At 38.7% G+C, this 12,858-nt stretch overlaps 1 protein-coding gene across 1 annotated transcript in view; it reads left to right on the top strand.

The window, feature by feature from the left end:
* Positions 1-12,810, top strand: part of CCDC175 (coiled-coil domain containing 175) — a 115,714-nt gene extending 102,904 nt beyond the window's left edge. Inside the window, exons 17-20 of the mRNA XM_006864638.1 lie at positions 1,279-1,381; positions 6,097-6,140; positions 7,225-7,384; positions 12,797-12,810. Coding sequence (XP_006864700.1) covers positions 1,279-1,381; positions 6,097-6,140; positions 7,225-7,384; positions 12,797-12,810 — 321 coding nt within the window. The remainder of the gene's footprint in view (positions 1-1,278; positions 1,382-6,096; positions 6,141-7,224; positions 7,385-12,796) is intronic.
* The last annotated feature ends 48 nt before the right edge of the window (positions 12,811-12,858 follow it).

The following is a 12,858-nucleotide window of genomic DNA, read 5'->3' on the forward strand; positions in this document are numbered from 1 at the left end:
GCATTTGAATTATGGTGCTGGAGAAGAATATTAAAAGTACCATGGCCTGCCTGAAGAACAAACAACTCTGTACTGGAAGAAATACAACCAGAGTGCACCTTAGAAGCCAGGATGGTGAGACTTCATCGCTCATATTTTGGACGTATTATCACAAGGGTCCTGTTCCTGGAGAAGGACATAATGCTTGGTAATGTGAAGTGTCTGTCAGCCAAAAAGAGGGAGACCCCAGTGAGATGGACTGACACACTACCAGCAGCAATGGGTTCAATTGTAACAATTGTGAGGCTGGCACAGAACCAGGCAGTGGTTCATTCTGTTGTGCATAAGGTTGCTATGAGTTGAAACCGACTCAACAGCACCTAACAGCAATAACAACATGTGTTCTATAATATTCTATTATGTAACTTTGGTCATTTCTAAAGGCAAATGTTGTTGTTGTTGTAATGTGCTGTGGAGTTGGTTCCAACTCATAGCGACCCTGTATAGGGTTTCTGAGGCTGTAAATCTTTATGGGAGCTGAAAGCCTCATTTTTCTCCCACAGAACAGCTGGTAGTTTTGAACTGCTGTAGAGAACAGAAAAGCTTGGTGGTCAGTTGAACACAGTTTTGTTTATTCTATTTACCTGAAGTCAGTAATAATTGTTTTTAAAATCCTATAAGAAATCTAAAACTGGCCAGGATTAATTTGGGCATTTGCAAGAAGTTGTGTCTGATGTTTACTCAAAGAGCAAAAAGACTCTCCCACCTATGTTATGATGGTCTTATTCCATAGACGAACAGGAACATTGTGTGTTCCAAACATAAAGCCATGACCTTAATACCATACTTAAAATACACTACCATCACTGAAGCCACTACCACTACATCATCTAACCCAAGGAAACATCCTCGTGACCCTGTCCATCATCTCTCTGAGATCTTACTCTGAACTCCAGTCTGGCAGCATTACTGCTTTGTGACGTTTTGCCTAAGGAAAATTTTTGGTGTGGAAGCAATGCATTCAGGCAGGACACCATTTAATTTTGTCAGTGGGAAATTATATTCAAAATGTTATATTTATTTGGGTGGTGAAAAGTTTAATAGGAAGCAGCATACTTTATATCCTTTTTAGGATTACAAATGTAACCAGGGCATGTTTTGCTCACCATTGTAACCCATGCACCTAGAACAGCAGCTGGCTCAGAATAGGACTCAAGAGATACTTGCTAAATGATTAAATGGATAATTAATCTGTAGTAATTAGACTAATGAAAGCAATCCCATGCCTTTAATTTTCAGTATATTTCATACCTGAAGAAAAAGACAGAGGAATACTTAAAAAAAGAAGAAAGACTCACCTATATCTCAAGTAACCAGTCTTGGGAGTTGATAGCTAGGCAGAGTAAGTAATGTGTCACGGGAGGATTTATTTTTTATTGCTTTCTTCCTCTTAATCAATTTTATTGATTTGCATAGAACAAAATAATTCAGTTCAGTGAGTTTCAACAACAATGCTGGAAGCACTATCACCATCACCACAAATAAGATTTAAGGCATTTCATCGCCCCCAAATGACCTTTGTCTCTCTCCCCACTTCCAGTTTCTGCCATCCATGCATCTGGATTCTCTAGTCGTTATAGATAGAATCAGAATGATAGAATGTGCATACTCTTGTACCTGGCTTCTTTCATTCTGCAAAATGTTTTTGTTGTTTTTAAGATTCTTCTGTGTTGCTGTATGTATCGTTAATTGGTTCCCTTTTTGCAGCGATATGGAGTCCTGGTGTGGCACTGTAGGATAATCATTGGACTTTAAGGTCTGTTTGAACCTCAAGAACAGAGGTTCAAACTCACCAGCCACTCCTTGGAAACCCTATACAGGGTCGCTATGAGAAGGAACCGACTCCACAGCACTTAACAACAATAGTAGTATTCTATGCTATGGATATATCATATTTTCATTGTTCATTCACCAGCTGAAGGGCATTTAGATTGCTTTCAGTTTGGGTTATTATCAACCTTTGTATGCAAGTATTTTTTGCAGATATATATTTTCACATTTCGTACATAAATACATAGCAGTAAATTGCTGGGTCACCTGGGTAGTGTCTTGGTGTGGCACTGTAAAATTAGCACTGAACTGCTAACTGCAAGGTGAGTAGTTCAAACCCACCAGTCACTCCTAGGAAATCCTATACCAGGTCACTATAAGACAATGAGTTGGAACTGACTTAATAGCACTTAACAACAACAACATGGTTAATGTATATTTAACTTTGGAGAAACTATCAGGTTGCCAAAGTGGTGGTACAAATGTATCATCTCATGAGCATGTACTCATATGAGAATTCTTATTATTCCATATCCTCACTAACACTTAATATTGCCAGTTCTTTTAATTTTAGCCATTTTAATAGATATGTAACGGTATTTCATTGTTGATTTAATTTGTATTTTCCTCGTGACTGACATCAAGCATCTTTGCACATGCATTTTGATCATTTGTTTAAGATCTTTTATGAAGTCCTTTGAGCCAGTTCTCTATAGCAGCATTAGAAATATTACAAATTTACTGTCTTATGACAAATCATTTATTTTGTTCACAAATTGGCAGTTTGGGCAGAGCTTGCTAGAAAAACCTCACGTCAGTTCAATATGGCTTCAGCTGAGACAACTTGAGGACTGGCGGTAATTCAACAGCTGGGGACTGAGGTCATCCAAAGACTGACTCACTCACATGTCTGGTGTTGGTGTTAGCTGTCAGCTGGACCTCAGGAAGACTGTTGACTTCCTTATGTAGCTGTTTGGTTGATAGGGTTCCAAGAGCAAGCATCCCAAAAGAACAAATTGAAAATTCATGGCATTTTTATGGCCTAACCTTGACAGAGTGTTACTTCCACCATACATTAGTGGTCAAGGCAGTTGCCAAGTTAAAAGGGGAGGGGGCATAGACCTCACCACATGGGGGGGACTACCAGCACCGTGTTAGGAGAAGAACTTGTGAACTGGAATATATTGTGAGGCTATCTTTGAAAACTATAATAAGTCACATGTCTGTTCAAGTCTGTGCTTATTACTTTGTGTTGTTTATGTGTTTATTGCTCTGTTAAAATGAGTTCTCTATGTATTCTAGAAACAAGTATTTGTTAGTCTGTGTCTTGACTTTTCATTTTCCTAATGATGTCATTATTAAGGAGTCTTGGTGGTGCTGTGGACTAAGCACTGGGCTGCTAACTACCTACAAGGCCGTAGCTTAAAGCCACCAGCGACTCCGCAGGAGATAGATAACTGGGGTTATCTGTTCTCGCAAAGACATATAGAAATCTCTGAAACCCTATGTAGGGTCACAAGGAGTCAGAGTCACCTTAATGGCAGTGGGTTTATTGTTTTTGTTTGGAGGTGGTTTTTTTGTTTTGTTTTTAATGATGTCATTAAAAGAACAACAAAAAAAAATTCTTTAGATGAAGTCTTTTAGGGTAAAGTCTATTTTGTCTTTAAGGCTGGGCATTTTTTGTGTGTTCTAAGACATTTTTTTTTTTCTACCCCAAGGTCTTGATGATTTTCTCATCTGTTTTAGTTTTAGCTTTGATGTTAAGGTCTCTGGTTCATTCCAACTCAACTTTTTGTGTGATTTGAACTAAGAGTTCAATTTAATTTTTTTCCATGTAAATATCCAGTTGTTCAGGCACCATTTTTTAAAAGACTAACCCTTCACTATTGTACTATATAAGACAGTTTTTCCAAAATCGATTTTATGACTTTATTCCTTTATTAAGGAACTTTGGTGGTGCAATAACTAAGCCTGTATCAAGACGGCTGGAGGTTCAAACCCAGCCAGTGACTCCATGGGAGAAAGACCTGACCATCTACTCCCCAAAACATTAGTCTAGAAAACCCTATAGAGCAGACAGATATAGCCTATTCTATTACATATAACACACCCATTTAAACAACACTGACACATATAACACACATTCATAATGACCACAGCATACATAGGAATCTAACAACATTGAGTCTTCCAATCCAAGAACATGGTCTATATCTCCATTGATTTAGAGCTGCTTTAATTTCTCTCAGCAGTGTTTTCCAGTTTTTAATAATGATGTCAAGAATCCCTAACACTATCCTCAAGCTCAGTGATTCACTAGAAGGACTCATAGTACTTGTTGTTGTTGTCAGATGTCGTTGAGTTGGTGTCGACAAAACATGTCCCGTCCTGTGCTGACCTCACAATCATTGCTACACTTGAGCCCATTGCTGTTGCGATTGTGCCAATCCATCTCGTTGGAGGGTGGGGATCTTCCTTTTTTTCCACTGATCTTTCACTTTACCAAACATGATGTCCTTCTCCAGGGACTGGTCCCTCCTGCTAATATGTGCAAAGTATGAGAGACGAAGTTTGGCCATCCTGACTTCTAAGGAGCATTCTGGCTGTACTTCTTCCAAAACAGATTTATTTATTCTTTTAGCAGGTCATGGTACTTTTATTATTCTTCTCCAGCACTGTAACTCAAATGCATCAATTCTTCTATGGTCTTCTTTATTCACTGTCCAACTTTCATATGCGTATGAGGTTATTAAAAATACCATGGCTTGGGTCAGGTGCATCTTAGTGCTCAAACTGATAGCTTTGCTCTTTTAAGAGGTCTTGGAAGTTGTTATATTCATGATTATGGAATATCACTGCACAAGATCTAGAGTAAAATCATCAAAGGAAAGGCACATAGGATGAAGCTCAGACGAAGCCAGGTGCAAGCTTCCATATGTGGAGTCACACAAATGTGCTTCATTTCCCTAGCAGTGGAATATGACAACATGGACCAAATGTTTCAAGTCAAGAATGTTCACCTGGGCTTGGGTGTCTGTTGTATTTGTTGGGAGTCAGTCACATAGACTCTATCTCCTATGTGACAAGCTACAGTTACTCACACTTGAGACCCCTAGAAAGAAAGCAGGTGTTTACCATAAATCACAATATTAGCATTAGCTGTCTACACAGTCTGGTATTGTTTGACTCAAGGCCTCAGGCATGCAAAAACACTCTTATCAGACTGAATATTTCAAGAGCTCAGTTCTCCAGAATCAGCAAAGGGCCAGTCCAAAAACAGGCCATTCTGGGGAATGTGCAGAATTGAGCAACTGAGGCCTTCTGCGTTAACCCTTTTCTTTTGTACACGTGTATAGGTATTACATATATTTTGTTAAATTTATTTAGTGTTTTTTCGCCTTTAATTCCATTTCAAATTGAGCTATTATGTTTCCCTTAGCTCTAGTCACTTCTTTGTAGATCTCTTAGGACTTTTTATATAATTGTATCTTCAAATAAAACCAATTTTGCATGCTTTTTCATATCTTGTTGTTGTTGTTAAGTGCCATCGAGTCGGTTCCGACCCATCTTACTCTTGCCTTATTGCATTAACCCAAACCTCCTCATATAGTACTAAATCGAAGCAATGAGAGAAAACCTTATTGCCTGATTCCTACTTTTAGGGGGAAATATTCAGTCTTTTACCAGAAAATATGATGTAAACTGTAGGTTTTTTTATAGATCCCCTTCACCAGGTTGAGGAAGTGCCTTTCTATTCTGAGTTTCCTGAGAGTTTTAATCATGAAAAAGTGTCGAATGGTCACTTTCTCTGCGTCTATTGAGAAGATCATACAGTTGATCTTTATTCTATGATAGATTGTGTTGGTTCAGCCTCCCATCCCTTGTGTGGAACTCAATTGTCAGAAGTTATTATCATTTTTGATTATTGCTGCCTTCAATTCGCTAATATTTCGTATAGACTTTGTGGCTGTGAGCAAATCTGGGGGCACTGTTTGGGGATACACTTCATTCTCTGTGATCTGGAACGTATCTGTACCAGAAGGCAGCTATCCCAACACTGTTCTACTCATCTTCCAGCTTCTGGAAACTTCTGTTTCATAGACCTCTTACCTTTGTCTACTTGCTTATAGAGGCAGAGCAAGTTTGATCCATTTATTCTACCAATTCAGGAAGTTGACAATTTTACATAAAAACCAGCTTTTGAAAGACAAAAGCAAACAACCTTACTTTTATGAAAATGTTCAAATTGTTTCAGTAATCTTTGCATCTCTAAAATCTTTATTTTAGCCCAGTACATGGATTTGTGGACAGAATTTCGTGCCTCAACTAAGGTGAGTTTTGTTTTGTTTTTTTCTTTAATTTGTATGTTGCTTCCATAGGTATATTATTTCTTAAAATGCTCCCCTACCTAGTATGTGTGTGTGTGCAAAGGGTAGTGACAGAGTTGGTGTGACCATCACATCCTAAAATGTGTCTGTACAAAACTCACTGTGGGAAACTGTCTTCCTACTCTACCACTTCAGCTAAAGTGAACATGACATCCCGCATCCCCCATCCCCCAAATCAAATTGAGCACATTTTGTTTTAGGATAAAGTTGTTCAGTTCTGAACTCAATTTTCATTCATGCTTTACCAGTCATGAAAGCCTCTGCAATACCCCCCACTTTAGAGTCAAGTGGGCTGGAGTTTAAGTCCTGGTTCTGCCACTTTATAAACATTTACAGATTGGATCCAATTATTGGCTAACACTTCAGACACTGAATATAGAAGATTTGGTAATGACTTTTTCGTATGAAGCTACAGATTTAAGTCACTTGCCCCAAACCTGACATTTGATGAACTTCAAAGGATTTCAACCTCAGATCCCGCCCACTCCTGAGTTCCTCTTAAGCTGTAAGCCATGATGTAAGCAACTCTGGGCTGCTCTGAGGGTGAACTGGCTTCTATATTACAACCACTGCCACCACCACCACAACTACCACCACCCTATCCCATGAGCTTGCCATTAAATCTTCTCATTTGTCTGAGCTCTTTCCTGGAACCTTATATATTTGTACATACACACATTTTGCATGCTGAATATCATCAACTGTCAGGAATCTTGATGAACTGCATTGTCTTAGAGAAAATAATTCACCAACAATGAACATACAGGAGTCCTGGTATCGTGCTGTGGGTTAATGTACTGGACTGCAAAGTTGGTTTGATCTGCAAGGTTGGCAGTTCAAGCTCACCAGCCACTCAAAAGCCCTATACAGGGTCACTAAGGGTTGGAACTGATTCAGTGGCACTTAACAATAACCAACAATTTTGCATGTATAATGTCTTTGTTTTGAACATAAGCTACTAAGTCAGAATGATTTTATTTAGTTAAATTTATACTTACACACCCAAAATTGCCATTTCCCCCCCCAGGAATTTGTGAATAATGGTACAGAGATGATGAAAGAAATAAACAGTCTCATAGAAAAGCTGGCTAAAAGAGATGGAAAACTTGAAAGTATCAGTACTTGGCTACAAGGGAATCTTGATGAAGTGCGCAGTCTTAGAGAAAACAAGTCACAAGCAAATCTCGGTAAACATCTCAATGTTTGGTAGCATAAAACTTCCTGCTTTCACTGTGGTTGGGGAAATCAAAAAGAGGAAAGAAATAAAAAGCCAACTAAACGGCTTACGAATCTGTCTACAGCAACATCACAAACATGCAACTGAATACTCAGACTCAGTCACAGGGTTGAATATGATGGTTGGCCCTTTCCCCTTCTGCATGAGTTTTGTAGATAGTTAAATTTTAACTTCATGAGTGTTCTTTTCAAACTCTCATTGTAAACATTTTCCAAGTAAGTCTTTTAAAACTCGTTTACAGATAACTCTGCCTTCTTAAATACATAATAATGAACATAATTTTACCTGTTCTTCCGATGGTAGGATTAGGGTTATTAAGTGTTGCCTTTTCTGACAATCTAGCGATGCTTTCTGGGACTTTTGATATATTACACGTCCTAACATACTTACCTCATGAGCAAGCAGCCTAGTTTTCCAGAGGGATATCAACTTCATCTTCACTCCCTGTTTAAAATTGTTTCAGCTATAAGGGGCCACAAAACTGTAAGATGTCGAGGTGAAGATTTCACAGGTACAGCCCAGAGCTCCCAGGGGCAGAGTCACTTGGCAAAGTATGGAGCTGGGAGTTGGGAAATGGTGTTGATTAAATGTTGTTGTTGGTAAGTGCTGTGGAGTAGGTTCTGACTCATAGCGTCCCTGTGAGTGTAGGGTTTCTGAGGAGTGTCTGGTGAGCTTGAACTGCCAACCTTGCAGTTCAAACTGACATTGCAGTCCAGCACATTAACCCACAGCACCACACCAGGACTCCATATAGATTAAATATGCCTTCTAAAAACATATGTTGATGTCATAACTCCCAGTAGTTAAGAACCTAATCTCATTTGAAATCGGGTCTTCGAAGATGTTATTACTGAAGTTAACATGAGGTCAGACTAGAAGTCAGGTGGGTTCTAATCCAATAGAATAACGGTCCTTGTAAAAGAGGAGAAAATGTGTGTCACTGTGGGATAAGCACTTGACTGCAAAGTTGGTTTGAATTGCGAGGTTAGCAGTTCAAACTCATCAACCGCTCCTTGGAAACCCTATAGAAGGTCGCTATAAAGTGGTACCAACTCAGTGGCACTTAACAACAACAACACTGGAAGCTAGGTGAGAGATAAGGAAAAGATTCTCCCTCAGAGCCCTTCAGAAAGAACAACCTTGCCAACAGTCTAATAATCAAAATTTCAGTCTCCATCATTGGGAGACAATACATTTCTATTCTCGTAAGCATTCCAACTTGTAATAAATTGTTACAGCAACCCTAGGGAACTAATACAGATGCTGGTGCCAGAAAATGGGGTTCTGTTGTAACAAATACCTAAAAATGTAAAAGTGGCTTTGGAATTGGATAATGGGTAGAGGCTGTAACAGTTCTGAGGTATCTGATAGGAAAAACCTAGATTATCTTGAAAAGATTGTTGGATGGATTATGGATGTTAAAGGGAATTTTGGTGAGGGTAGTTTGTGGGGCAGGGAACTGAGGAGAGTTGTTAGAGAAAATGTCTATCCTCTTTGAGAATGTTAACAGAATGCTGCTAGAACTGTGGACATTAAACCTTCTGGTGTGATCTTAAAATGAAATGATGAATATTATTGGTCACTTGAGAAAAGATGGTCCGTGTTATAAAGTACTTGAGAATTTGGCTGAATTAGGTTCTAATGTTTTGTGGAAAGTAGAACTTGTAAGTGATCAATTTGGATATTAACTGAGGAGATTTCTAAGCAAAGTACTTAGAAAGGTGCATCCTGGTTCTTCCTCAATGATTATAGTAACATTTAAAGAAAAGACGCTAATGCAGAAAAGAACCAGAATTTGAAGATGTGGAAAATGATCAGCCTATCTATACGATAAGCACTGGATTGCGAACCAGTCACTCTCTGGGTAAAAGATGAGGCTTTCCGATCCCACAAAGATGTAAAGACTCTGAAACCCCATACAGGGAGGTTCACTATTAGCCAGAACAGATTTGATGATACTTTAACAACAACAACTACATTTGTGCATTTGTGGCTCACACCTCAGCCTAAAACATTTTTTAAATAAAGGAATATGAAAGTTTGTTGACAGATGAACAAAGTGTATTAAAAAGCAAGGAGCGATTATGTCAAAAAATGGTGCATTTGGATTTTCTAAAAAGTTGATTCAACTAAATTCATGTCCAAGTGCAGATAATTTTTGACTCACCCTTGTATCTTTAGTCAATAGTAGATCATTGGTCAGAAGAATTCTAACTTTAAAATATTACTATTACTTGCAGCCCCTGAAGGTTGCTTTGAATCGCTTTGGTTTTGGTTTGGTAACCACTGAAGTCCTGATAAATGTTGTTGTTATGTGCCATTGAGTCAATTCTGACCCATAGCGACCCGGTATGGGGTTTCCAAGGAACAGCTGGTAAGCTTACCGTTCAAACAACTTTGCAGTATGACACATTAGCCCACAGCGCCACACCAGGACTCCGTTGATAAATGGACATTGATACATGTACACACTCATATTGGTTCTTGAAATTTCTCCAGCTTATCAGGTTCAAGCCTGTTTCACTATTAACTCTAAAACTACATTCAACAATAATTTATTGAGCACCTATCCTGTGCCAAGCACCATGCTAGGCAGTGAGGTTACAATGATAAATGAAAGCAGAGTCCCTGCCAATGTGCAACTCACAGTGTAGTACTTTCTCTGTAAAAGGCTAGATCTCCTTTTGGCTTTGCCAGCTGGAGTCTCTGTAGAAAATACTCAGTTCTGCCACAGTGATAGATTCATCCCACCAGTTGTAATTTGCTCACTTGTCTAGTGGGAGAATCAACTATCATACAAGCATGTGAACAATTCTAAATGTTGGAAGTGTGTTGTAGGTGGAGCACAAGAATTATGAGGGTAACCTGTTAGAGGGAGACCTGAGCTGATTAGGGAGTCAGGGGAGAGGTTCTGAAGAAGTGGAAATCAAATTGAGATCTTCAAGGTCTCTAGTTTCTCTTCCTAGCTACACTTATTTCTACTCTTGTGGCACAAAGAGGACTCTGGAGCAAGGTGATCCTGGGCCCAAATCCCAGCTCTGCTTCTTATATAGTATTTAGTCTCGGCGCCTCAGTTTTTCCCTGGTTGTAGAATATGGTTAATATCCAAATTAGGGATCACAAAGCATCAGACCTGCTGTTAGATGTTGCTGACAACACAATGAGACACGGTCAGGTCCCACACCATCCTCACAATCCCTGCTCTGCTTGAGCCCATTGCTGTAGTCACTGCGCTCATCCATCTTGGTGGGGGGGGGGGGGGAGAGTGGTATTCCATTTATCGCTGACCCTCCACTTTACCAAGCATGATGTCCTTCTCCAGGGACTGATCCTTCTTGATAACATGTCCACAGTGTGAGACAAACTCTCACCATCCTCCCTTCTCAGATACATTTTGTAGGTACTTCTTCCAAGACAGATTTGTCTGTTCTTCTGGCAATTTGTACTATAGTCTATATTCTTAACCAATACCGTAATTCAAAAGCATTGATTTTTTTCAGTCTTCCTTATTCTAAGGGGCACTCGTTAGCTCCCTGAAATCAACCACAATAGTAGTAAAGCATCAATTAGTCTCTTGAATGAGCTGACCTTCTGAGCTGTCTGTAATCTCCTAGTGTTTGAATGTTCCCTATTGAATTTGTTCTCCCACAGTGCTTCCCCTACTTAACAGCTCTCTCCTGCCCTCTCTGGACACAGTAAGTCACTGCAGTCCTGCAGGGCTGATCAGCAATCCTGAGTTTGGCACTACAGCTTCATGAACATTGATCACCTTTGTACCCAGTACTATAGCAAATGTTGCAGTTACAAAGTTGGATAAGATCCAGTCCCTGAACCTCAAGGTACACACACTGAAAAGCAGACAAGCGAGGAGACAACACAATGGGTAAAGAGAGACCTTTAAGTCTAACTGGGTGTTAGGAATATGCAGAGATGAAGCTAATACACTTTGAGTTACCTGGTTGAGAGTCTGGTGAGGACTCCACTTGGCAAGAGTATGGGATATATTTGTCAATATATGAAATACCAGATTTGATCCTGAAAACTAAGATGATTGCTCTTTGCCTTTTCTTTCTTGAAAACAATTAATTCTTTGTTCATATCTAAACCATATAGTAATATAGTACAGATTTAAGTATTAAAAATAATTTTGTCTTAAAGTTACAAAAATCCTTGTGTATTATACAATTAGTTATAACATATATCAACTGAATGCCTTTGTTATAGTCTACAAGAGGCTTTTTAGAACAAGAGATATTTTAAATTAAGATCAAATAATAATTTTCTATAATTACTATATTTGTGTTATTGTGATGAAAAAAGATACGTTTTATTTTTATAGTTTTGTTTTGTTCTGAGAAAGTGACTTACTTATAACTGAGGTGAGGTGTGGAGCTCTGGTGGAACACTGGGTCTGTGCTCAAGTGCTAATCAAAAGACTGGCAGTTGGAGCCCACCAGCTATTTGGCAAGAGAAAGATGTGGCTGATGTGGCTGTCTCCTTCTACATAGATTACAGCCTTGGAATACATACAGGGGGAATTCTGTTTTGTTCTATGGGGTTGGATGGTAATCATGATGGTTTTTTTTTTTTTTTTTTTTTTGTATAATTGAAGCAGAATCAAAATTGCATTAAGAAACTCTTTTTTAAAAAATTATAAGCCCAGGCATTAAGAAATTATTTCTTGGAACAACTAAGATTTGAACTCAGTCAAGAGTTTAAAACAGTGGTTCTCAAACATCAGAATTATCTGGAGATTCAATGTCCTCCACCCAACCCCACCCAAAATAACAGTACATAACCTACTCAACAATATGAATGGATGCACATCATCAGATTATTAAGTGCTAAAAATCTATTGTGCTTCCATGGTTAGAGCCATGAATTGCTTCAAGCCTTCAGAGGATTGAAAATTGCAGCACACCTGTCAACACCAACCACAGGAAAACTGCTGATAAACCGCATCTCTTCTGTAATTCATGAAACAAAGATTTCATCAATTGTAAGACTCATCCTAATTCACACATTTCACAATGTGAAAAAAATGTGTGTCAGGATCAATAAAATATGCCATGTGTATACATATCCTTCAAAAATGAGATATAAGAGGAAGGGAATACTGTAAGGTAGTCATTCAACCTCAAGGTGGGTTTGAACCATGAGGCCACTGGTTCAAACTCACCAGCCACTTCTCGGAAACTCTATACAGGGTCGTTATGAGTCAGAACCGACTAGACAGCATTGAACAACAATAATAATCTTATGACAACATTTTTTTCCCAGAATTAGTACAGCCAAAACCAATTAAATGTCAGAATCTTGTGATTTTTATAATTAAGCTTTAATTATGTTTTTTTCTTTGCAGATACAATAATCTGAACATGACTCCAACCAGATTTTTTTCAACAGAAACCTGCTGTATAGAAA

The sequence above is a fragment of the Chrysochloris asiatica genome, unplaced genomic scaffold, assembly GCF_000296735.1.
Source record: "Chrysochloris asiatica unplaced genomic scaffold, ChrAsi1.0 scaffold00067, whole genome shotgun sequence".
NCBI classification, from domain to species: Eukaryota; Metazoa; Chordata; class Mammalia; order Afrosoricida; family Chrysochloridae; genus Chrysochloris; species Chrysochloris asiatica.